Source organism: Lissotriton helveticus, chromosome 10 (genome assembly GCF_964261635.1).
Source record: "Lissotriton helveticus chromosome 10, aLisHel1.1, whole genome shotgun sequence".
Taxonomy (NCBI): domain Eukaryota; kingdom Metazoa; phylum Chordata; class Amphibia; order Caudata; family Salamandridae; genus Lissotriton; species Lissotriton helveticus.
Genome location: NC_136071.1, coordinates 861,846,870 through 861,874,411, shown reverse-complemented (window position 1 = coordinate 861,874,411; position 27,542 = coordinate 861,846,870). Strand labels below are relative to the sequence as shown.

At 43.7% G+C, this 27,542-nt stretch overlaps 1 protein-coding gene across 4 annotated transcripts in view; it reads left to right on the top strand.

Annotated features, from left to right (window-relative positions):
* The window catches only part of CPVL (carboxypeptidase vitellogenic like), a 799,647-nt gene extending 772,342 nt beyond the window's left edge, over nucleotides 1-27,305 (top strand). For 2 of the 4 annotated variants that reach the window (XM_078663502.1, XM_078663501.1), the window contains exon 13: nucleotides 26,757-27,305. In XM_078663502.1, coding sequence (XP_078519628.1) covers nucleotides 26,757-26,861 — 105 coding nt within the window. In that variant the 3' untranslated portion in view covers nucleotides 26,862-27,305. The remainder of the gene's footprint in view (nucleotides 1-26,756) is intronic. The other 2 variants (XM_078663503.1, XM_078663504.1) reach the window with 1 other exon arrangement.
* The last annotated feature ends 237 nt before the right edge of the window (nucleotides 27,306-27,542 follow it).

The following is a 27,542-nucleotide window of genomic DNA, read 5'->3' as shown; positions in this document are numbered from 1 at the left end:
ATTTGCTGTTTATAACAGAAACTTGGCTGAATAGCTCATGTGCCCCTGACATTGAGCTTGCCATCCCCAGAGGGTTTAAGATCCGGAGGAAAGATAGAGCCAGCGGTTGGGGTGGCGGACTAGCCATTATCTTTAGGGAATCATGGGTCCTCAATATTGAAATCACAAAAGACGCCCAGCTGACACACCAAGCGCACGCTCAGTGCTGTGAATAACTCTGGGGACACTGGTTGCCCCGCTTCGCGTTTTTACAAAGGCGTGCTTTGATCCTTCCTTAATTTGCAGCCACACAATAGATTTTACTGACAACACCCCCCAAATTCGCCATGCGGGGCCCAGAAACAGCCGCGGCCCGCATGCGCTACGGGAGAGCTGTGCACCAAGGCCCCTGTTAGTAACACTCCCAATTACCCTGTGTACGCCTGCGTATGGGTCACAAAATGCGCCCGGTACCGAGGGAAATTCTACCACGCTAGTGCCCAGACTCTACAAAACCTGAATCAGCAGCCGGCAGATCCGTGATCAGTTGCTGCTCCACGGTTGTCCCCGCCGCTATTCAGCGAACGCGCAGCTCCACTGAAGCTCTCCGCCGATCCGAAGACTCCGCTTGCCCGATCGGTCGCGTCAGCTGTGACCTGCAAAGGGATATAAAAAAACAAAGTTGCGTGCCAAAGGGAAGTCCGCTGCTCTCCCGCCGACGCCCCAGGAACCACCAGCAGCAGTCCGGGGTCCTGCCTCGAGATCGATCGACGAGCTGCAACGCTTCCGATAGAATCCACACCTGGAAGGCAAACAAAAAATAGGTTAACGGGCCTGGCGTCGCCCGTGTACGTTCCTCTTGAGGCGACACCTGGAGCAAAGAGGTTGCTCTGCCCGCCGGCTCCCCCTTTTAAGGGTTGTGCCTCGGGATTCAATGCTGGACGGGCGGAAGTGACGTGTAACCCAGAAGCACTTCAAGTGCTTCCGGGTCAACCCAGGCAAAAGCGGCCGCCTATTGGCTGCCGCCCTGGGGTAGGGTCCGCGTCATTGGTGACACGGACCCTCCCCTCAATGTGACTTTCAGAGACAAGGGCGACCGCCATAATGGCGGCCCGTCCCATGCTGTTCCGAGCCTTCTCCATTTTAGGGGGTGGGGTGGCATTTCCCTCGCATCCTGGATAGTTTAGGGGGAGAACTCTTATTAATAGACATGGGAAAAGCTCTGGATCTGCGTCTGAAGGCACTGAAAGAAAGAAACTGAAGTCCGCGAACAAGTATATCATTTAAATGCTACTACGCATGTCACTTCAGCCTACTGGCACAGAAAGGTCGCTGGAATCAGTCTAACGCCTGCTGGAGTATTCACAAGTTGAGTAATCTGAAGTTAGAAGTAACCATCAGCAAAGAAATGTGTGCCCTTGAGAAAGTAAATTAATTTTTAATTTTACCCGGTCATCACCTCATCCAAAATACTTAATCCAGGATAAATGTCGGTCTTTAATGGGTAAACTTCGGCAAAAGTTAAGTTATTGCTAGCGCCTTGTCGGGTGTAGTGAGCGCTGTATATATACACCAATATCCTAAACTACTGAGCTGGAGTCGCGTCATCATCCCAGGTTTGTAGCAAAAAAGGAAAACCTGTTTTATTAAGATTACGTTTCGATGGAGTAAATCTGCCTGTCACAGCTAAAACTTTCATAAAAAGGCTTCTGCGAGAGTTGTGGCATCCATCCAGTAGGGACAAAGGTTAAAGCTGCTAGGAATTCCATTCAGATAGTTATTATAAACAGCTAAAAGCAAGTACTACTTGCATCGCATTTTAAGGCGTCATCTGTGGACTGCTTGCTGTGCGAAGCAGCCGCAAGCCTTTTGTCTCCATGTTTATTGCCTTTGTTTAGTTCTGCTGCAGTTTTCTTCCCGTCTGGCTTTCACAGCACATTAACTTCTAGCCCTGCATTACAAGAGAAGCCCAAAGGAAAGCGAGCCTTTAAACGCCCACAGTTGAAGCGTCCGCACGCTAGTCAAATAACCATCTGCAATAATGCGTCGGGTCACAGGTCACGCCTGACCTCCTGCTGCCGCAGGCATAGACACTGGGTGCATCTGGTGGCAGCTGAGCATCTTGGGCGAGCTTGCACGTGCCTGCCATCTATCAGGAACTCTGAACGCTGCTTTGCACTTTATGTAAACATTAACTGCTCTGACTAGTGGGTCAACCCATCTGCCACACATCTCATGTGGACCTGTTGTTTTTTTTAAAAGCCACATTTTTAATATAGTTCTCATAAGTATCAGCGTTAATCATTGCCTATTCTGCAAGTAAACATTTACAGAGACTGTGCACATGGCGACATAAACAAGAAACACATTCGCTATTAGCTTTTCTAATTTGTTCATTGCTTATTTTGGAACATTCACATAATTGAATAAATGGGGATAGGAGCATAAGACCTTAACTATACGAACATCAGTCTACCATAATGGTTGCAAATCCCCAGGTTCTAAATAATGGCTGCTGGGAGTTTCCCTGGAAGGCCACTTATTTCTTCTTTCCATCTGGTTCACATCAAGGGATCATCTCGAATGTTCCGAGGTATGCAATTCCCACACAGAAGGCTTACCCCTATATACATGTCCTAAGCTGTACTCCGCATCATCTTCTGCATGTCTGTTAAAGTTACTTGCTTTACTGGGTTAGTCAGAACAATAGCCCTACCCGGACGAGGAGGCAGCATTTGAAAACAAGCATTGGCAAATCGATTGTTTTGCGTCTGACAAGGGAAGTGTATAGTAATAGGCAACTTTATTTGCGTTTTCCCATTATGTCATTGAAAGAAATCCTATAACGAAGCAATATATTAGGTTCCAAAAATTTGGAATCTTGAGTAAGATCCCAGACCCTGAACTGACTGCATTAGAAGAGTTAAGCTGCATCATCAAAAAAGAGTATTTTATATGAAAAAAACAGAGAAAATGAAATTGGCGAAGATAGAGGTTAACTTAAAGGGGATTTACAGCAAAATGTTGCTTACTAGATACTTTTGACAAAAGGTCAGTATTTTTTTAAATGACCCTTTGAGCACACATTTCTTTTTCCCTATACAAAATATCAGTAAATTCAGCAACGTGTTGTTATGGCATTATGGTGAAACGAATGAATGTGCTTGGGCAGTTATTTAATAGCTCTATGAATTTTTGACAAGCTAGCATTCAAGCACACAATTTGTAAATGAAAAAAAAACAGCAATTAAAATGTATTTTCAGCAAAGTAAATGCATCAAAGAACACACTCTGGGTTTTAGTACAAAGCTACAAATCTCATCTGAGGACTACTTAATGCCTTTTGTTCAAAACATAATTAAGGAGCACAAATGGGGTAACATAGCCATCCAAGAATGGCCATGGGCTTGATGGACAGCTGGTCCATGCAATGACAAACACATGAAAGCCAATAGCTGAAGGGGCTAACCAAAAGGCCAGTCTCTCTCTGCACTTCTTTTTGTACCTTGTTGAAGAATTGCTTCAATATGGTGAAGATTGGTTGGTTACAAACCCCTGCCTCCCAGAACATCCATGTGGCCCCAATTGTACTCCAGTCTGTAAAAAAAATGCAGAACTGGGCAATTGTAAAATGGCATGGGAAACAAGTCTAAACCTATACATTTTAAGCTCAATTCCCTTTCTTAATTAGCAAATTCTCCTTATACCAATTTACTCACAAATCACTGAACCCACATTTAAGCTAATAAAAGTTTACCTCAACTAGCACATAATGTATTCCTCTTCAAACAAGAAGAGTCGTCATCCGCGTGTAGGGAAGTCACATTGATTACCCATGCAACAACACAACAGATCTCAGTTTACTCCACAACTACATAACAGAACAAAATGATTCAGCACATCAATCAAAGATTCTATTGCTAAACCTAAAGTCTTGCTCATCTACTCAGATCTATTATGCAGTGTGCAGATCCCTATATTTCTAAGAAAAGTGATTTTTTTTAAGTCCTATCTTTAGAAATGTTCTATTTTGCTTTTCCAAATGGGGATCTGTCTCCACTGTTGGAAGAGTTTTGCTGCTTTGGACACTCCTTTTGGGACTGTGCTGCTTCTTCTACCTTCACTCCTCGCGGTACCCGCTCCGCGGGTCCCGCTTCGTGGGGGGTGCCTGATTGCTGCTGGGGGTCACTTTTGGAGGAACCGAGGGAGCTGTGTGCGTGAGGCGGGGCTGCGAGCGAGCGCGTGTGCTGGACTGGGACTCCAATTCCCAGGAGCACCCGCCAGCCCGGATTCCGATCACCTGGGCTGCTCTCCCCGACCCCTCCCCCTCCTTGTCTGTAGCCACTATATTTGGTCTCTAGCTCTCCCGCGGCGCGGGAGTGCGCCGGGAGAAGCCCGGGACAAGGGCGGGACCGTCTGTGGCCGTCCTAGGCCGGAGTAGGCTGGGCTGGGCCTACTCTCTTGGCTGTGTCTTCTGGCATTTGGCCCAAGTAAGGGATATAGTGCCCCATAGTCTTTATTGAACTCTAGACACCATGCCGTCCCCGGCTAGGGAAAGCACCCCCATGAAACAGTGTGGAGTCAAAAATAAGACCTTAGAGAATTACTTTCCTCGGGCTGTGGGGGAAGGGGACAAGGAGAGCACTTTAAACCGGCTTAGGGCTGAGCGGAGACGCTCTATAGATAACCTGAAAAATAGACCTCTTGGAGAACATCTTACCACGCCTAGTGTAGAGTTGACCCCAATAGATGATGTCCCAATCCTGTTGAGGGATTGTACAAAAACTCCCCTAGCGTCACCCACGAGCTCTACCCCTGTGAGCAGCATAAGCCCAAGCAAGGTGACTATTGATCTAATTTCTCAACCTCCCCCAGCCCTGAAATCTAGGAAAGCTAAACCTAAGCCAGCTGCAGCACATGGAGTTTTTGGCCCCCCCCCCCAAACAAACGCAGGAGAAAGGCAAAGGGTGAACAGGGAAAAAACAAACCCAAAACCCCTCACTTCGAGTTTGGGAAGCCATCTAAACCCCCCACACCGACTGTGATAACAGTGGAGGAGCCACATCCTAAACCTGCTGCACAGGACGGTTTGGCCCCCGGTTCGATGAAAAATATAGTAAATTACATTGCCAATGTCCCCCTTTCTGTCGTCCCGTTAGGCAACTTGGAATTTCTGCTGAGGTCACTACTGTTACCAATTAGTGAAAGCATTAAAAAGGTGGAAATTAGATTAACCATCCTTGAGGCTACACTAAGTAGCATGAAAATCCCGGTCAACTCTCAAGGAAGGCCTCCTGAGCTCATCGCCACTCCAACAGCCCCTAAACATCCTCCAAAAAATGTAATGAGCTTAGCCCCGACACAGGTTGCGATTGTGGCTGCCCCACTACAACACCAGAGGAATAATCCCGCTCGAATGAAGACACTTAATCCTATTGGGCCTATCCCCCCTGTAAACTCTGTTTCTCCACCACAGCCCACAGATAGTGTCGCGCTAACACCACTAATGAAGCTTCCCCCCAGGCCACGTAGACCTAATTTACCACCAGAGGCAAATGACTTCACTGTAGTCATGGCGGGCGTTCCTCCGCTAGAGGCGGGTGAAGCTGCGGACTTTTGTGCCCTAAAAAGTAGGGTAATTAAGTGGTTAAACTTGAACAGACCCTTACCAGTACATTTAAATAACGAAATCATAATGGTTAGAAGGGTTCCATGGGTGGGGAAAACTCGCAAATCCATTATAGGGGATTGCATATTGGTGAGCTGCAGGGACGTTGGAACTGTCTCTCACATATGTCAGGGAAAGAATAGATCGCAGGTGTCAACCATTCAAACCCTTCATGTGTCTTTCTTCTTCCCCCCTATCCCTGTCCCTGCCCCTGCACATACGCTTCGTACCTATGATAACTGGGAAAGGGTCGGTCGGAGAGGTGATCGTCACGAATTTAACCCCAGGCCAGTATTCAGCCGCCCAGAGCCACCCCTTCGTACATTTAACCGGTTTCACTGTCTGGATGGCTTAGAGGGGGTAGATTGACAAATGGATAATGGTCTTCGGGGAGAAGGGGGTAAAGGGGTTCTGAAAGAAGAGTCGGAGGTGCACAGTTCGGTGGCAAAGCAAATGCCACCAAGTTGTGGCATGACGCCTGTGCTGGATGAACCCAGGGCAGTAGATAATGGATGTACAGGAGAGGGACATGGGCCGGATATGGAAAAGACAGGGTGTGAGTTACAAAGGGGGCGCCAGGGGGGAGTGGAGAAGGGGGGCGAGGCACTGAGAATTATTTCATGGAATATAGCTGGTCTGGCTGGAAAATTTGACAACAAAGAGTGGCTCGACTATATCAGGAAATTCCATGTAATCTGTCTGCAGGAGACCTGGGCATCGGAGAATAACTTCCACCTGCAAGGGTATAAGTGTTTTTTTGTACCCGCCCAAAAATCAAGATCGGGGAGAGCCATGGGAGGATTATCTATTTATATTGACTTGGGCCTTCCGGGCAGTTGCTCTTGCCTAGACTTGAATTCCCACAGGATCCAGGCAGTTAGAATTTCTGGGAAGGGGCTTAGATTTGTAGTTTTTAATATCTACAACAATGAGACAGCGGGAACCCACACCCCTCTTGCTGTTGAATTGGATCACAGGTTGGGTCAGGAAACAATGGGCCAAAAAAAGGGGCAGACATACGCAATGTTGGTTATGGGAGACTATAATTGCCATCTGTGCCCGGCACTGGTTAAAAAAAAAACAGACTGGTCCCAGTGCCCCATGGAGAAGGGGCCGCACTTTTCCCATACGCCGACAGGGTTAGCTTTCAGTACGCTCCGGCTCAAGTATGACCTAGAGCATACTATTAACATGATGGGGACGCAGGAGGATGGCACACTCCCACCTACATTTAAGGGCAGAGGGTGCTCATCCTTCATAGAGTATATCCTGGTCTCAAGATCTCTGATAAATAAGATAGCTAGTGCAGGGATTGAATGGAGCGGCTTCAGTGACCATAACCCCCTCGTCTTGGAGTTGTTGTACAGGGTGGGCCCAAGAAATAGAGCTCAACTCACATTCACTGAGAGGGCAACAGATCAAGGCAGGAGACTAAAGTGGTCCAAAATTGATGGGGAAAAGTTTTACAAGGACCTGGTGGACGCCGGCAACTTGGCCATCAATGATTGTTTAGACACAGAGGTTCACGGTTTGAGGCTTCTGGAGGCATTCGATCAGATCGCCAAGTTGATCGACGGCCTATTAAAGACTTGTGTGTCTCTAAAGAACCACGGGAATCCTCGATGGTTCGATAAAGACTGCTCCAAAGCTTTGAGGGAGCTGAAAAGCTGCCTTAAATCTAAACCAAGGGTCCCCCATAAAGTGAAGGCGTGCAGAGAAAATTATAAAAAAGAGATTAAGAGGAGGAAACTTGTCTTACAGGCAGAAGCGTGGGCAGATTTAAGAGAAGTAGGGGAAAGAAAGGATCTAGCGGGTTTCTGGAGGATTATCAATAACCCAACTTTCCAGGAAAAAGATACCCCGGAGATAGGGGCTAATATCCTCCCAGAACAGTGGGTTACCCACTATAGGAGTCTGTATAACCACGAGTCTGGTACCACTGTAGAGTTATTGGCTATTTCAACTCAGGCTCCACCGGTTGAATTCACTATTAAGGAGATCACCGCAGGGATTGAGGGTCTGACTAAAAATAAAGCCCCGGGGCCCGACGGGATTCCCCCAGATCTGTTTCTGAGTAACACTGAACTTTGGGCTCCTTTAATGACAAGGGTCATTAACACTGCTATTACCTGCGGCCTGCCTACGTCCTGGTCAAAAGCAGTAATTGTGCCGATTTTTAAGACGGGCAATAGGGACGACCCCAAGTGTTACCGCCCGATTTCCCTGATTGATGTGTCAGCAAAACTTTTGGGAAGGGCAATTCTTAACAGACTGTCCGAGTGGACCGAAGAAAATAACATCTTCTCGGACACTCAATACGGATTTAGGACAGGGAGGTCCACTAGTGACCAATGCCTGAACCTTTACATGCTGACTGCCAAATATACCATGGCTAGTGATGAATCCATTTATATGGGTTTCATGGATTTGGCAGCAGCATTCGATCACGTTAATAGGGAGAAATTGTGGGGCATGATGTTTAGCATGGGGATTGAGAGTGGCCTAATTAACATTTTGAGGGAATTGCACAGTGACACTACGGCTAAGGTCCGTTACAATAGGGAGGGGGGATTGACTAACTCATTCCCCTGTATGAGCGGAGTTCGGCAAGGTTGCATCCTTGCCCCTTTTTTGTTTTCCCTGTACATTAATAATTTGGAACAGTTTTTGTTAGGTTTAAAGGCTGATTGCCCAAGGGTTGGGTCGCGTCATATTCCTGTTCTGCTTTACGCAGATGACGCGGTGCTGATTGCACGTACACCCAGGAGCTTACAAATCTTGATCGATGGATTCGTTAAGTTCATGGGTGCCCTGGACCTCTTTGTTAATGTGGGTAAATCCTATGTGCTCCTGGCGGGGAAAAAATCTACCTCCAAATTTACTTACACAATAGGGAGTCACATTGTAGAAGAGGTCAAAACGTTTCCCTATCTTGGTGTAACATTTGATGGCGCCTTACAGTTTGATTCCTTGGTGGAGGAGCGTTGTGGTAAAATGATCGCATCTAACGGGGCAATAGCTAGCTATGGCAGGAGGCTAGGAAGATGGTCCCCGGAACAGGTGATGAACTTGTATAGCTCTGTATCATGCTCCAAAGTTATTTATGGGGCAGAAGTATGGGGCTTCGTTAATACCACAAGAATCCAACGGGAAGAAAACAAATACTTGAAATCAATCCTGAGGGTACCCCAAAGCACAGCTGGATTAATTGCCCACAGGGAGTTAGGGAGGCCATATATAGAAGACCTGGTAAAATTGAGGCCCATAGTAGCCTGGTTAAAAATCTGGGTCAATCCTGATGCGTCACTCAGTAGAGAAATCTTATCGGATTGTTTGGAGAGGGACAAATGTATGCGCATCCCCTGGCTCCATTATGTGAAGAACACCCTAGAGGAACTAGGTTTTGGGAACCTCTTTACTAACCCTGCAACAATTGTAGCCCAGAATAAGTTGCAAGTAGGGAAAATTTTTCTAGAGCGGAAAAACCTATGCAGAGCTGAGGCGGAAGGGTGTAAAAAGACAGTGAGGGCCCATAACCTAGTGAAGAGCGCAGAGGGTATGGAACCATACTTGTACCTCATGTATAACGCACAGGACAGGTTCTTGATGTGCCGTTTCAGGCTGAACCTACTATCATTCATGTTGGCATCACCAGTAGGATTTGCTACATCAATTGAACAGAAGGGGCCCTGCGGCTGCGACAACAGGTCTCCGCAGGACTCCCTTCATTTTGTTTTACTTTGCCCCTTTTATACAATGCCCAGACGCAGATTCCTTGTAAACCTCTTAAAAAAAAAAACAAATTGACCCACGCTAGGGAGGCACTAGTATTTTTACAGAAAGCCTCGGACCCCTTAACATTATGTAGTATTATGAACTTTATTAAGGTAGCGGTCCGTTTAAGACATACCAGGGGAGAAGAATGAAATGTTTCAATTTTATGCCTTTTAAGTGTCATACACTGTTTCACTGTTTGTATCTTATGCTTTGTTTACACTCTGTACAAAGGATCTTGGAAATGTTTAATGACTTTTTACTATGTATATATGTGTGTGTTTTTATGGTGATTTTTAATCACCGAATAAAGATTCATTGAATTGAATTGAGTGTCCTTTCAATCTCAGAAATGCATTGTTCTTTTCAGTCCCTGAGCAAAGTATGTGCTATAGCAGTGTCAAATTAACTATCCTTTGTCACATTCTCAAAAGGATATATGCCCTTTGAAGGATTCTGTCTTTTTCATCACAGCTTAAGAGTTATGGCTGGGTCCAAACTGGGGGTAGTGAGCTAAAGAATGATGATGATGGATTCAACCCAGATCTGTTACCGGGGGTGAGTGTCTGAAAAGTGTCAGCACTCTGTCCATCTCCTTGTGTTTGCTTTTTTCTCCCTAAGTTGGCAGGGTATGCCCAGACGTGGATCCCTTGCTCACTTTGCCACTGGATTCAAGATAGCCTGGCTGATGAGGGGTGTTACCACAAAACCAGTCCCAGGATGCTTGTTTCCGGTCCACGGAGGACCTGGCCTGGCAGTTAGGGCTGGACTGTTCCCATGAGGCACAGGGTCAAGACTGATTTGCATATGGCTGTGTCCAAACTGGGGTGGCGTAGTGAGCTAAAAAATTATGATGGATTCAACCCAGATCTGTAACTGTAGTGAGTGTCTGAAAAGTTTGAGCACTCCGTCCATCATCTCCTTATGTTAGCTTTGTTTGCCCTAAGTTGGCAGGGTATGCCTAGACTTGGAACCCTTGCTCACTTTGGCACTGGATTAAAGATAGCCTGGCTGATGATGGGTGTTACCCCGAAACCAGTCCAGGGATGCTTGTTTCTGATCCAGAAGTCTACAAATTCCAGAATGCAGCAAAACCTGAATTAGACGAGGGTCCAGGTAATGGATTTAGGAGTGGGGTGCTGAGGTGGGATGGGGTAGGCAGATCACTGAGTGGCCAATGCTCATAGTTAACCCAGAGTCAGCTGCCAGTTGCTCATTCAGGCGCGATAGCCTTTGCCTTCTGGAACTTGCAAATAAGCTTTCGACAGTAAAAAGCAAATAGTCAAGTACATGAATTCAGTGATGAAAAATGAATGCACCTCTCAAACCACATGTAACAAAGAGTAGTAATGCATTTGTTTCTCGAAATGGAAAGCAGGAGGTTAGAGGTCAGTGGTGTCACTCTGAACTATTTATAGAGGAGACGCGGTAGAGGTTATAGTGTCGCTCCGCCCTGGATGAACAAGAAAAAACAAGCGCAGTGAAAGCAAATCCCTGAGAAAATCGCGCAGCTAAATAATTAAACGAACAAGCCACGGCAGGCAGAACAAGCGCGGTGAAAGCAAATTTCGCAGCAAATCGTAATTAAATAAACCAGCGAGGTCCTCAGTGAGACCTAAAAAGCTGTCGCCACGCCATTGTGGGAATGAAAAAAAGTGCTCACCGAGTAATTAGAAGCCACTGTGTCACCCCGCGGAGTAAAAGATCCAGTCCCGGTGGACGGGGCCAAAAGTGGAAAAGGCGGTAACCAGGAGGGACTAAGAAGCCTCCTTTTCAATCGTGAGCCAGCGTTTAGCAAGGAGGATGACACCAGCAAATGAAAAAGATGGGCGGAGCTGCTGAAAGCCTCTGAAACCGTATTGATTCCAAGAAAGGCTTGCATGGCGAGAGCAGCGCATGCGCTCTGCCAATGCCAGGCGAGACCTAAAAAGGGCAGCTACACAAGGCACTGTAGAGGCCCCTCTCCCAGATAAGTAGAGTAAAAGGATTGACGCAGCTGCAAAAAGCGTTGCCACCAGGCACGCTGATCATTGGAGAATTCTGTTGGCCTGCTCTCACGTTACAACAGAACAACCTGGGATGAAATACAGGAGCTCATACACCTTTTTCCAGAAGAATATAAAAAGCGGGGAGATGATCTATTCAACGAGGGTAAACTAATTTCAAACGCTACCATCAAATGTGCCTTAAGTAGAGCAGACACCCCTACTAGGGGCATAAACACATCTATCATGCTCAGAAGACATGTGTCGCTAGGTACTTCCGGGTTCAAACCAGAAGTACAGCAACATATTTTTAATGTCCCTTTCGATGGGGAACACCTCTTCGGACGAGCTGGAGACACTCAGCTAGAAAAAAATTCAAAAGACACAGATACTCCAAAATCAGTTGGTGCCTTGCTAACCACAACACAAAAACAACAACCCCTTCATAGTTACCAAGGTAGAGGAGCTGGAAAAGCCTTTACCACAGAAAATACCAGTCAGTGTCAATAGCCACAGTACCACTAGCAGGGACTTGGTTACTATTGTGGAGGCTTCAAAAATAATAAAGACAGAGGGAGAGAGCATGTCACCACCCCTCCAAAACGACTTGTTCACCACCACCCCTCCCTCCCCCCCCGCCCCCCAACCACAAAACACCAGTCGGGGGAAGTCTACAACAATTCCATCAGTTATGGCAAAACAAAACGGCAGGTCAATGGGTCTTAGAAATTTTCAGACAAGGATATTGCCTAGAACTACTTCAACAACCACCAAATATTCCCCCCAAAAAGCAGGTTTTAAATCCACAGCATCTACACCTGCTCAAAGAAGAAGTAAAGGAATTACTACAAAAAAGGGCCATTGAAATAGTCCCACACAGGTTTCAAAACAAAGGAGTGTACTCCATTTATTTTCTAATACCAAAGAAAGATGGAACCCTGACACCCATTTTGGATCTGCGGCCACTCAATAGCTACATACTAGCAGGACATGTTTACATGGTCACATGACAAGATGTGATACCCCTACTTCAAACAGGTGACTTTATGACTGCACTAGACCTGAAGGACACTTACTTCTACCATCCAATCCATTCAGCACACAGAAAATTCCTGAGGTTTGCGGTAAGTGGACGTCATTATCAATTCAAAGTACTACACTTTGGAGTAACAACAGCCCCAAGGGTCTTTACAAAATGCCTAGCCGTAGTAGTAGCAAAACTAAGAAGAGAAAACATTCATGCGTTTCCCTACCTTGGCGATTGGCTGATCAAGAGTCCAAACAAGAACCAATGTCTATCAGACACCCAAAAGACAATAAATCTATTTCATCAATTGGGTTTCTCAATCAATGTGACAAAATCACATCTCCAACCATCCCAAATTCAACCTTATCTGGCATCAATACTCAATGCCATATTAGGGACAGCTTACCCCAATCCCCAAAGGGTTCTCAATCTCCAGAACCAACAGGATTTTTTTCAGTCATATCACCTACCAGTCAAAACCATATTGTGTGTACTAGGAATGATGGCATCTTGCATAGCAATCGTGCCTTGTGCTTCTCTACACATGAGACCCCTCCAGGAGTGTTTAACATCTCAAAGATCATGAGCCGAAGGGAACCTGGAAGATCTAGTGTTGGTTACACCCTATCAGGCTCTATTGTGGTGGAACACTTCAAACATATTAGCAGGGAGAGCCTTCAAGGAGCTAATCCCGAAGATAACAATCATAGCCAGTGCATCACTTCTGGGATGGGGAGCTCATATGAAGGACATTGTAGTACAGGGACACTGGACAGTACAAAAGGGGGTTCTACACATCAACAAGTTAGAACTACTGGCCTGCAATGGCTCTCCAAGCGTCCCTCACAAACATAGCAGGGAAAACCATCCTCCTGCTTACAGACAATATGACTGCAATGTAATACATTCAGAAACAGGGGGGAACCCATTCCGTACAAATTATCCCAATTGGCACAAAATATATGGAAATGGGAGCAGTCACAACACCCACCTCCTAGCACAATACATACCAGCAGAGGACAACACAATTGCGGCCCTCCTTAGCAGGACACACAAGCAGGTTTACGAGTGGGAGATACACAGTAAATTATTACAAACATACTGCCAATAGTGGGGAACCCCCACAATAGACCTGTTCGCAACAAAAGAAAACACATAATGCCAAAGCTTTGCATCCAGATATCACACCCACAATCCAAGGGCAATGCTCTATGGACGGACTGGTCAGGGATATTTGCCTACACTTTTCAACTTCTCCCACTCATACCTTCTGTGGTCAGGAAACTCAGACTTCAATGACTTTAATTCTGATCACATCCACCTGGGCAAATCAACCATGGTACACAACAATATTAGAGCTCTCCCTGCAACCTCACGAGACGCTTCCCAATTATTCTAATCTTCTCACACACAGCAAAGGCAGGGTGAGACAATCCATCCTTTACAGCTCAATCTTGCAATCTGTCTCTTGAGTTCATGTAATCTGATTACCTTAATCCACCTGATGAATGTATGACTATTTTTAAAGAAGACCTACCACTAGGGTTTGCTATTAAGCAACATGGAAAAGTTTTGTGCATTACTGCACAACACAGCACACTAACCTATCTTCTCCAACAGAACAATAACTAATATGCGACCGGTTACACTTTACAAAAGTGACAGTTAGCATACACCTACACACGCCTACATTTAGCAGGTTTTGCAGCATATTTACAAAACAGGAAACACCAGCCACTCTTCAGCTTTATTGTAATCAAAGCCTTCATGGAAGGATTAAAAATAGTAATTCCAAAATGTACATCTCCAATACCAGCATGGAATGTAACATTGTCGTAAACAGCTTATGCGGCCACCATTTGAGCCACTACATAATTGCCAACTGCAATTCTTAAAATGCAAAGTAGCTTTCCTCGTAGTGACAACATCCTTACAAAGGGTCAGCAAAATCATGCACTCCTAATCAAAGAACCTTACTTCCAAGTTTTCTCAGACAAAGTGCATTTACGTACTAACCTGAAATTTTTACCCAATGTCCTTTCTCCTTTCCATCTAAATCAAACCTTGGAGTTATCGGTTTTCTTTCCAAAACCACAAACTATCCCAGAACGTGATTTACATACACTAGATGTTAAAAGGGCTCTTATGTGCTATGTGGAATTATTAAACCCTTCGGACAAATAAAACAGTTCTTTGTTTCTTTTTGAAATCCAACCAAAGGAAACGCTATATCGAAAACCGGTATAGCCAAATGGATTGTTTAATACATTCAAATATGGAAAAGCAAAAAGGACACTAACAACTGTGCCAAGTGCCCATTTAACAAAACAAAAGGTGCAACCATGGCCTTTTTAGGAAATATCCCTCTAAAAAACATTTGCAAAGTGGCAACGTAGATAAACTCACACACTTTCACAAAGCATTATGTGGATGTTCAATGAAGACAAGAAGCTCTAGTTGGACAAACAGTCCTTCAAATGTTAATTCAAACAACTGCACCATTTCATGCCTAAAGCCACCGGTTGGAGGAGTACTGGTTTACAGTCTATGCATAGCATGTATATCTGTAGCCAACACATGCTACGAATGGATCATGTTACTTACCCTGCAAGCATCTATTCGTAGCATGTAGTTCAGCAGGTTCACATGCACCTCCCGCCTACCCGGCAAGTATTAGATGGTCACAAAAGAACTACAAACACAGCATGTCGAACAGCGAATGCTACTAAGCAGACTAAATCTTCACTCCATTCATGGCAAGGGGAAAACAAACGTTCTAAGGAATAAAGCATTCGACTTGCACAATGCTTCGAGGGGAAGGAGAGACATCACATGACCCCGATCATAAATCGTCCTTGAGGAAAAACAACTTGCAGAGTCTGGGCCCAAAACTAGATGGCAGGAATATGCCTAATGTGAATCTGCAGCACTACTTGCTTAAAGGGTAAGTAACATGATCCTTCTCTAGTATATCAAAATGCAAAACAGCGGTTATATGATTTCACCAAGTCACATACTGCATTGAGACAAAATAGGCCCCCACAAGTACAAAGATGACACTCGATCAAGATTCTGGTTGGCTCTGGAGACTGATAACAAATCACGAACTGACTTATATTCATGCGTGAACCTTCATTGCCTCCCTCTCTCAACTGGGTTGCCAATGAAAGCAACCTTGGGAAATCCTTCAAAATGTTCTTGTTATCTTTTATTCATGCTTTCCTTCTTAAAAGAGCAGAAAATCACAGCCAGCACGTTTTGCCCACACAAGGCTTCTTCAGGGCTGCAAATATGCAGAAAACACCAGTATAAATACTTGCAAAGTATAAAACAACCATTAAAAACTAGCCCCAATCTAAAACACTTGAGTGTGTATATATGGCTGTAACTCAACCATCCCTAAAATTGAAGATAATCTCTAGGCACCATGAAACAAACAAATGACATAGTGAAACGTGACCTTATAACAATAAAAGACACCATTATAAACTATAAACAGTGTAAACATATCCGGCAAGGGATTTATACATACATTAAAAAAAGTCATAACCTGAATATCACAATAAATGATGATATAGTTCTTAACTTAAGTGCACAACAGCGCACACAACACCTTCACGGAATATAAAATAGATATATATGTAAAGAATAATAACAAACTAACAAACAGGCTCTGTACAATCAGGGCAATGCTTCTGAGAAGGGCAATGGCTAAGACAGTGCACATGCCGAATGTGACACTGTATTTTGCCTTGCATTTGGTGGCACTCTGCCGTAGAGTAGAGAACTGAGGTAGAAAGAGAGGGCCACTACGGGGAAAGTGTGTTAACTTTGAAAAAACACGTGGTTGCTCTACGATAGTTAGCTGCAGAGGGGTTTTTGGAAAATGAGTTTTACTAGTGAAATACATTCCTGTTGATTCCAGTTGTCTTGGAGTTGTCCATTGGTGTCTATAGTGCCTTTTGATTCATGATGGTGGCTGGATTTAATGAATAGAAGTATCACTGTTTCCTCTGCTTTCAGTATATAGTATGATGTATTAAATATTGAATGGCGTATAAATTAATTCTAGCAAGTTTATATCTTAGTTGTACACCATCACCAGTGGTTCCCTTTAAATGCTGCTATTTCATTGACACCACCAATGTTTGGCATAGTCCTACACAATTATTGTAGTCTATTGATCACCCTGATACTTGGATTTGTATGCAACATTTAAATTACCAAGAACCTTATTGGAGGCCTTACAGTACTTATAATAACCCATTATGCTTCTCTGCTGCATTGTTTTCACGACTACAGTGCACCGCTTCACATTGCATATCTTCTGAATCCTCCTCACTTTCTTTGTGAAATACTTTGAAGTAGTTGACGAGGTATGTTTGCCCTATAAAAATCCAAAATAAATAAATTAGTACTATTAAAAATGTTGTGTACTAACATCTCAACACTGTCTAAACTTATCCCCTTTAGCCTGTGTGAAAGTGTAAATGAGACTCAGAAATCATCACTCTCTTAAAAGATTCACAATCACTGTTCTCCTTGTTGGTCATTATGCACCATTGTTAAGGCAAATACCCAACACTGGTGTTAAAAAAAAGAACCTGACTATTACTATGTCGTAGTTTAAAAAAAGAAAAGAAAATGACTTCTGACTGTGTGGCCCTGAGAAACGCTAATAGCATATCAGAATTGGGGCACCCAGATTTATTTATTTTCCCAGATCAAATAAGAAAAGAAGATTAGACCAGGGTCAGAATACAATTCTTGAACCTGAGGGCGGCTGAGCGGGAAGAGACAGAGCTAACGAAATCTACAGTAAAAGCCTATTTCTTGCTGAAAACCACAACTACGATTGAACCATATTTGAAAATTGTCAGGAAGCACGTGCATCGTCAGCTTTTAACGAGGTTTCGTTTTAATTTAATCCATACCCTCTTAGGTAATTCGCAAGGCTGGAGCAGGGTATGTGATTTAGGTCCTTGTACATGTGATAATTTTTCAACTCAAGATAATATGCATTTTATAATGTTCTGTGATCGTTATAGTGTGGTTCGAAGGACTTTTTTTGTTCCAATTTTAAGGGGTAAAGGTTTTATACAGGTCAAACCCGCTCTTCTTTATCTACAGTTGCTGAATGACCCAAGGGAGATATTTTACATTGCAAGTTTTTTAGTTGCCGCCATTTGACTCGGGGGGGGGGGGGGGGGAGGGAGGGAGCGTTATAGTACTTTAAACCCCTAATGAGTGACTTTTAGGTCAGCGGCGATTATTGTATTCATATTGCTAAAATTATGTTGTATCGGTAGCCTGAATTTTGACATGATTTAATTAAATTTGATCTTATGCTATTACGTACTTTTTAAGTCACTCATAAGAGTTGAGTATTCGGATTTTAAATATTTTTATAGTATTGTTTATTGTGAAATGTGTTGTACTTTTATGGTTTTTATTAACCGAATAAAGTTGTTTGACTGACTGACTTCAGACACTATCTTCTTATAAACTTCCACTTTAAAAAACTATGCTTGTGCAAATATACAGACCACAATAAAATGTAATCATGAATGTGGTGGGCGTGGCCGACAAAATGTCCAATGGCAGCTAAACCCATCTGCTCATGGACCCCCAAGTTGGAATACTGTGGCATCCTGGGCTCTAAGTGGGCCAGACTGTGATAGATGATCACAAAGAAGTCCCTCATGATGTGAGCGACCCCCGTGACTGTAGCTGTGACTGCTCCTTATAAACCTCTGTGTCTTGACATGGCGCGGGCTGGCCTGCATGCAGAGGTGCCCACGAAGTGAACTGTGGAGGCACAGGTGGCCATGATCGACTGCACTCAGCAAAGCCACGGCGCCCGGATGAGGAGAGAAGTGCGTGGGCTATGCGACACCCACGCCTGGCTGCCTGAGTGCCTGCGGGCCAGTGGCAGCTCATCAGCAGTCCAGGGGGTTGGTGGTGGCAAGACGAAGCCTGGCAGGAGCAGAGAGCAACAGCAAGGTGAAGTGAGACTGCTCACCCATGGACCCTGCTGTGCAAGAATCTGCTGGGCCAGTGGCAACACGCCATTGAAGGCCAGATGAACAGCTGCTGGGTCATAATGAGCTTGACTGGAGCAGAAAATGAAAGAGAGAACCGGGTCTGCTCTAAAAGTGGGGGAGGTGGGTTGGGTCAAAGGAGGGCCAACTGAGACACCCATTGGAAGCCTGATCACCCCCAACTCCTCTGGAACAAGATGGGTAGGGTTAGATCCCAGCAGAGCACACAAAAACACAAATGGACCAGTCTGCTGCCACTGGGACAGATCAAGGAGGAGGGGCCCCATTGGAACCTGAGAATTAACTGGCAATGCAGATGCTGAGGGGCCCTATGGGTGCCCAAAACCTTGTCAATGGAAACCTTGTGCTCAGTATTGGAGACAAAAATAGACACAATCTCCCAGAATGTTAACTTGCTACGAGTGGACCTGCACAACGTTGCAGAGAGATCGTTGACCACAGAATGAGACATGACAGCCTTGTAGGAGGAAGTCCAGACTTACAGAAACAGTAGGCTCACTCACAGAGATTGCCATAAAGTTAGAGGAGAGGGTCAAAGACCTTGAGGTTTGCTTGCGCCGCTACAGACTCTGCTTCCTGGGATTCCCAGAGGGAGTCGAGGGTAAGGCCCCAGAACTTTGTCTGGAAAGATGGCTAAAAGCAATGCTTGGCTCTTCTGCACAATCTAGATTTTTTGTAGTGAAAAGGTCATAGAACATTGGCCCCAAGGACCCTGCTGGGTGCACTGCCAAGAATATTGATTGCAAAACTCCTCAACTACAGAGACTGGGATATAAATCTACCTGCTGGTTGAGAATCCAGAGATCTGATAATTGAAATTAGTTTATCCACATATTCCTGGAATACAAGGAATGGATTCAATGCCTCAGACAGTCCTTTATGCCTGTCAAACAAAAACTGAAATCTATGGACATGGGATATATGTTCCTGTTTCCACCTGAAGAGGCCTTGGATTGAGTAGAAGCACATGGTGGAAGCCACCACCCTGCCTCGATAAGCGTCCATGGAGCTCGGGAGGTGAAGTGCTCACTAGTCCTGATGACAAACATGCGGAAGTGGAGGGAGCACGAGGTCAGAGTCTTGCCTGGTGGTCCGTAAAGATGGAGTCATGGGTCTTGAAAGACACCGAGAGGAGGCTGGAGCCTTGGTGGAGGCGGCAACTACATTGATTGGGGATTTGTCAAAGCCATCAGATCGCCTGCACTCAAACCATCCATGATTGAATCTGGTTTTCTGTATTATTACGGAGTTAGTAAAACAAATGTTTTTTCTTCTGGTTGATAAAAAGTTGAAGTGCACACAGTAGGGAACCCGGGTGACACCTCCCTCTGGTCCAAGGTTTGGATACTACACCCTCGTGTGCCTTGGAGGTTGGGTGTGACCCCACATTATAGACCTAAGCAGAAGGGAATGAACAACTTTACACTATATAGTTTTAAGGGGGAGGAGGGAAGGTAGGACACCTGTTAGTTATGACTGGTGAGACACAGTTAGTAGCAGGAAGCGTTTACCCAGAAGTGGGAAGGGGAAAGTTTAGTTGGCTCAGTGAAAGAACAGACTTATCAATGAACTAGAAGTCTGGGCAAGGGAAGTCACGGTGAAGGGACTCTGAGACAGAGTGGAGATGTCCCTCAGGTGGACGCCAGGGCATCCCTGAAAAACAGTACGCATGATAAAATGACAAACGCAATTAATATGCTCACCTGGAATTTCCAAGGGCTTTACAGTTTTGTAAAAAGAAAATGGGTACAGTTTTTCCTAAGGTGACTGGGGTCCGTATAGCATTCCTCCAAGAGACGCACCTATTGAATGGGGAGGAACACAAGTTGCGGAAAAAATAGAGGTTTCACTTATACTCCTCGATCTACTTCAACTAAGCAACTGGGGGTCTTAATCTGGATTGCCCCTGGTGTCCCCTTCCAGATGATATTCCTTAAAGCAGATAAAGAATGCAGGTATATGCTGTTGTATGTCACCCTGGATGGTAGCACGCTGTGCCTCCTTAAGCTACACACCCATAAAACAGATTTCTATGTTGGTTTTTTGAGGACCATCCAATCCCCTACATAGATACAAAACTCATATGGGCAGGAGACTTTAACCGCGTCCTGGACGGTGAAGTGGACTAGCACCCCCTCAAACAGAAAACGTAGCCCAACAGGACAGCTACACTTAGGGAGACAATGAAAAATTAAACTTTTGTGGCTATTTGGAGGGAAACCCACCCAGATGGGAGGGTGTTTTTTTGCTACACCACAATGCTTTAAGTAGATTGGACTGTTTTTACTCACACGATTGCACACAGGATGGGAAAGATACTGTATTTTGCAAGATTTCTTTCTGATCAAGCTGCGCCCCTATTAGAATTTAGCATGGAAAGGACAAGACCTCGTGCTCCACTGTGGTGATTAGAGACTCATGCTCTGCAGGACAACACCGATAGAGCAGGGCTCAAGGAAGTGCTGACTGGATATTTTAAACATAATTGGACAATAGCAACCGCCAGTGGAACAGAGTTGGGAGGCCCTTAAAGTTGTCATGCAGGGGGGTGGATGTATCACTAGAGTCCATAATTCGTGGATACAGCTGGAAAGAATTGTTGGACTGACAAGAGAAGCTGGAAAACATACAATCCGTTAACTAGGCGGGGCCACAGACTTTATATGTCAGATGGCCATTATGTGTAAACTCTGTGAACTGTGGGATCGAGTCATGAGATGAGAGCACAGACAAAAACTTCATAGTGAAGGAAACAAGATGGGTTGCTTATTGGCCTGGATACTTAAAAGGGAAACAGCACCACCCGTAATTCTGGCTCTGACTCGGCCTGATGGCGAGGCTGTGACTACACAGATGGGGATTACCGAGCTATTGAGGATGCATTTACAGGATTTATATGGGGGGAGTGTCACACCAGCTGTTTTGAGAGTATGGGTTTTTGGACCTGGTCCCTCTGCCTAGACTCTCAGGGGAACCGTATAAGGCCTTGGAGTCAGGCCTTGGAATTGATGAGCTAACCGAGTTGGTCAAAGAACTTGCTTGATGTAAGGCGCCGGGCACAATGTGCTGTTGGCGTAATTTTACCAAACCTTTTCCTGTCAGCTGACTCCTAATTTGACGGAAGACTAAAGGAGGCCAAGCAGGAGAGAGAGCTCTCAACTTTCGTGCTATACACTTTTCCTGTGGCAAGGATCCGTACAGGAGGTATCATTTGGCTACATAGACATTGCTCGAGGGGTCTGTCCCCATTTCTGTTGGCCCCAAGTATGGAACCACTGGTTGTGTTGCTGTGAGCGGTTCTGGCGGTCTGTGGGTCACAGGGAGGCCGCACCACACATCAATGTATGCTTATCTGCTTGCATATCTGAAACAGCTGTGTTGTTCTCTCCACTTACTACTACTATGGCTTCTGGAAATTATTGGGTCGGCCTTGGGCCTTCAGACTAACAATAATAAGACTGTGCTGTTCCCACTGGGTGGAATGACTAGCAAAGGAAGAGTAGAACTACCTGACCCAGAGCTCCACTGGGAAACACAGGCATTCTGATATCTTGGCTTACAGACAGCCACACGCCTGCAGATCAATATGGCCTTAATATGGGTAAAGTGATAGCGGACTTCATGAGTCTATTAAGTTCTGGAACACGATCCCACTCTTGGTCATAGGCAGGGTAGCATTTAGTAAAATTGTGTTTCTGCTGTGATGACTCTGTCATCCATAATTCATTCTGTATTATACTGAAGAAGGCATTTCAAGAATTAAAGACTCTCCTGATCTTGCTGGTATGAACAGGCAAACGGAGCAGGGTAAAGCTAGAGATGCTGATGGGTGGGTTGGGGCTCCCTGATCTTCAACTGTACTACCTAGCAGGGTTATTGCAGTATGCGGCTCCGAAGCATGATGAATTGACATGGGACAACAGAGCCACCCTTCTAAAGAGGATGTATAGTAGAAATCCATTTCAAGAGTCGGGTGTAGTCACTAACTGCAACATTGAGAGTGACGTGGAAAGAATCACTGTGGCCAATAACTAAGGTTAGATTTGACCAGCATTGCTTGTAAGCCATTAGGGTCAGGATTGAAGATCTATATTAAGCTATTGTATGTTTTGGGTTAGTATCATAGTTTGATGTTTGTACATAGCTAATTGTATCTGTATTTGGATTAACGTATTAGAAATATAAGTGACTAATCAATACATGTTAAGGATTATTATTTATTCAAATTAAGCATTGCTTTTCATGTATATTGAGCTATGGTTTGTTCACTTGTTATTCACATGTCCTTGCATCTTTGTTCATGTTGCCTGCTTACACCAAATTTACATTCCCTTACAAATCTCACCTAATATCTAAGTGGAGGAAAGTTGTCTGTGTAGCACTTTCAAGTTTCTATTCAAATGTCTCCAAAGAGATCTATGTGATAAGCTAAATCAGGTATTGCTGTTGGGGTCTCATAGCCCTCACCTGACTTTGTCACGTAAAAAATTAAATGCAAAGCAAATAAGTGATCCCCCCCCCAAATGACGAACAAAGTAACTCATTTTCCTATGATTTAGGTAATGCACGCTGTAGCTGAATTGAACACCAGTGTTTTTCTACTGCTTAAATGGCAAAATGATGTGCCTTCCCATTCTACTCTTTTTATAGACTGCATCCCTTCGTTATTAGCCACATACTTGAGTATTGGAGTTAGGCTTTTGAATTCAGTGCCTATGGCAATTACCTGAAGCAATGGCTGCTGCATTTCAAAATCTCAGGATTGCCCAAGTAGTATATTCGAGAAGGAGTAATTTAGGACTGTCACTATTGAAAGGCTTGTGTAAGAGGGAGTATAAAAAACTCTTCCATTGAGACCACAAAAGTGAAGAACAAACAATGGTTTTATAGCCTGTTAAACTGTCTGATCTTTGTTCCATTACTAAAGCCTTTGAAACATCTTTACAACCAGTCTTCATCGTTGTTAGTATTGGGTAGATGGCATTTAAAAACACCAGTAAGGATCAAACCATTAACATCATTGTTGATGATAAAATGTTTGAATATAAATTAAATGAGTAACAATGGCTTTCCCGTTTCCAAAACTAGGCTTGAAATACATGTTAACCAACAAAACCCATGAAACAGTACAGAAAATGGCCTTTACCGTAAAAGTGTTCAGACATAAATTTAGAAACAATTTGGAGCTATGCCCTGTGTCTTTATTTAATTGATGATGCAAAGGTGCTATTAATTTATTTATAGGTTTATTAAGCGTTCTATAAATAACATTGTGTTTGGGATATTTATCAATGTAAGCTTAAGATTTCATAAATCGGGATAATAATTAATGGTAGAGTGGGAGCCGTGTTACAAAAAGGTATGAATAAATGTTTCCACGCTGTGATTTATCAGTGGGTTTACAGCAACCATTAAGTCCGCTTACAGAAACCCTACTGGTGTTTGAGATTGCCAAATTCTCTCTTTTTATTGGATCGGCTGAACCGCAATGGGGATAAAACACCAGGAAAAATGGTAACGCAATGGTGATGCAGAGATTGGGGCTCGGTTATTAGTGTTACATCAAATTGCAGCATTTGTGTTATTAAAGTTTGCTTTGAAATCATAATCTTTGATCCAACAACACAGTAGTAGCTCAGCATCCATGGCTGAATCAAGGTGTTTAATAGAAATACACACCAACAATTCCAATGACCTAAATCAATAATAATCCTTATTGGAAAACCCATTGAAAACAGCCCATAATGATATCTAGAATAGTTCTCACTGGATCCTGCAACTTTATCTGGATTCAAAGTGCAGATGACCTATCTCGCTCGAAACAATCTAACCCCTTGGACCTCCTCAATTGACATATGTTAGCAAGACTGATCTTGAGCACTGGCACGGAGTTGTGAGCTGGATGAAGAGGCTAGCCAGCCATTGACTTCTCAGCTGGAGGATTGTGCTCTGAAGCTGCCTCACATCGGTCTGATAAGATGCTATCACTTGTATGTACTCCAGCAGTAAGGTCCTCCTCCTTTGTGTGTCCGCACCAAAAGTTAGCTGCTCCCTGTTGGAAAGCTTCTGTTTGCCTTTCCCTCCGTCAAGTGACTCAGTCCTCCATTTCCACTTCTGACTGAATTTAGGATAAAATGCTTTGTTCACAATCAATCCTTAAAGAAACTTCTCAACAAAGTAATTTTCAACGAATTATTGAGGAACATTGTTTGCTTGCATTATAGGAGTACATTTGCAACTGTATCTAAATGTGAATGGACTGTGGAAGTGTTGTGAATACATACAAATTCCCAGGATTTTCACCAACTAACAGTGGAATACTACCTACCAGCCACAGGAGCGGATTTACTTCCAAATAAAATTACACCATCCGATTGTAAATTTGCATTTCCTCAAATCAATTTGACTTTAAACTCATGCTTTTTTAATTCACGGATTGAATTTACCATGCATTTTATACGATTTAGGCACATATTTTAATTTCTTTTTATTGAGCTTATAACAGTACATACAGTACTAAGCATTTCTGAGCAGCCATTCGTACATAAAGTTTAAAAACCAAGCAGTGCATTTATCCCTCCCCTCGTCTCACAGCCCTTTGTAGGTCTAACTAGCCAGTTCCTCTTGTGTGGCCAGTCTTGGAGCAACACCACCCGGGGTGGTGGACAGGGGGAATGCATATGTTTCCCCTGTAAGTGTTTCATTTACCCAAGATCTGTTCCCATATCTTAGGCCATCCCCTAGCTTAATAAACAACTTTCTACGCCACCATGCACCAGTCCATGTAATTCTTCCATTCTATTGGTGTTGGCGCTGTTGATGCCCCTCCCCCGCCCAATCTCCGGGCTACATTGCTCTTAGCGATCGACGTCCCCAGGATTGCCCAGATTTGCTCTTTGCAGATAAGATCTGTTGCGTCCCATGCATTGAGGAGGCACCACGTAGTCGAGGGTTGCAAATCCACCCCTCACACCCTCAGTAGGCACTGTTCTATATCCTCCTAATGGCTTTTAATCTCCGGGCATTCCCATAAAATATGGTAAAATGAACCCCCTCTGCCCACACCCTCTTTGACATTTGGAGTCTAAACTTCTTCTCATATTTACTAGTGTGGTACAGGAAAGGTAGGGTCTATGGAGTGTTCTAAGTTGAACTAATCTAACGTTTTTAGGCACATATGTTGAACTTATGTGTGCAAGTGCCTTTGTGAATCCACTGTAAATTGTTTTCCACTAGTAACCATCAGATTTGATTCCCAGCAACTGTGTTCAGCAAGATAAAAATTGCGATTTCGCTTTTATTTCCAGCCCCATTTGTATGGCGGTAAATAGGAAGTGTTACTATTAACTAACTTGTGCTCAGTTTATCAACACCAGAAGGGGTTCCAACTTGTGACCTGCAGGGATATAATCCAGAGGAAAGCATATCACCCCACTAACAAAACAACTCTCGCAAGTAGTTACTTAACCTTACATCTATATGCATTCTATATACAATTACATTCTCCTAGGAAAGAATATGAATGAAGAAGCTCCACTGTATTGTCCACTTACAATGAAGATGGTTTACTTCACAGTGTTACGTTACATGTGGGTTTTCTTAAGCTAAAAGAGGCTTTACCTTGTAGCGTGAGTACTAGATCTTAACCCCTTCCATGCTCATGACGAGCTCTGCTCGTCATGGGGTATACCTCTTGTACACTCATGACGAGCTGAGCTCGTCGTGAATAATGGGAATCAATAAAGTTCAGCACAGGGGGAAAATCTGGTTAGCACCCAAGGTGTTAAGAGGAGAATAGCAGTAGTATATGTCCCCCCTCAAAAGTGTTGTCCCCTATATTCAATGCAAACTCTATGGTAACAGCAATTTTTGGAGTATATTGCTCTCTAAAAATTAGCACCTCCCACTGGAGCTCCAGACTGAACATTTCTGATTAAGGTCAGAAAATATGTATGGGCTGTATTAGTACTAGTCAAAAGTCTTACTGCTTTCTATGCGACTGTTGGTCTGTCTCATTCTGCCAGCACTTGTAAGTTATTGGTTTATGGGGGTTTGTATGTAACAAATGCATGCATTGTCAATATGTCTAGCATTGCACTGGGCGTTTGCAAGTTAAAGGCTTAACAAGGATTTTTAAATCTAGCTTACTAGAATTGTGACAGCTTAAAAGTAAAAACCTGTGTTTTTGACAGTGGCAAGTTAAATGTGTCAATTGTTTTTTATTTCAGTTTTTAAAAGCATTTTCTTTATCTATCCCAAAGGTGATTGTACGAGGAGGAGGGCATATCTTACCATATGACCAGGCTGAAAGATCATTTGACATGATTCACCGATTTATATCTGGTTGTGGATGGCAGCTCAAATGATAATATAATTTATATGATGCCAACACGTCTGCCTAGTGTGATATTTTTCTCAAATGTAACTTGCTGAATATAGTACTGATTGAAGATTGTTTGAACAAAAGAGAATACTTGTTGCAAGTTTTGTCGCCACTAAAATCTTACAAAAACTTTCTTTTTTGACTAAAGTGACAACTTTGTTCTCTCTGTAACAGTGTTAATAGTATAAAAAAATAGCTCAGGAAATGTGGAAAGTTCTAAAGTTCTATTAGTGTGTTGTGGGTTTATTTTTGAATGCATAATTGCATTGCTTTTCTAACTATGCTGCCAGCTTCGAATACATTCAAAGATACTATTGGAATTATTAAGGCACTTTCCATACATGTGATGTATATACCAATGCTAATAAATGCTTATTAAAATCCCTTAATGTCCTTCATATATATTTCAATAAATTGAAAATGTGTGTTATATCTGTCTGTAACATTGTGTGATTGTTCTACTATTAATTATTCCTTCTTCAACACAATATTACTACAATAGTTAAGACAACGACATGCTGAACATGCATTGCATTTCCTTCTATTCCTTTATAAGTGCTGTTTAAGAAATATAACTGAAAATTGACATAACCAAACCATAATCTAACATAATATTGGCATTATATTCTCTGGGGTCATCTTTGTTACCACATGAATTTACTGT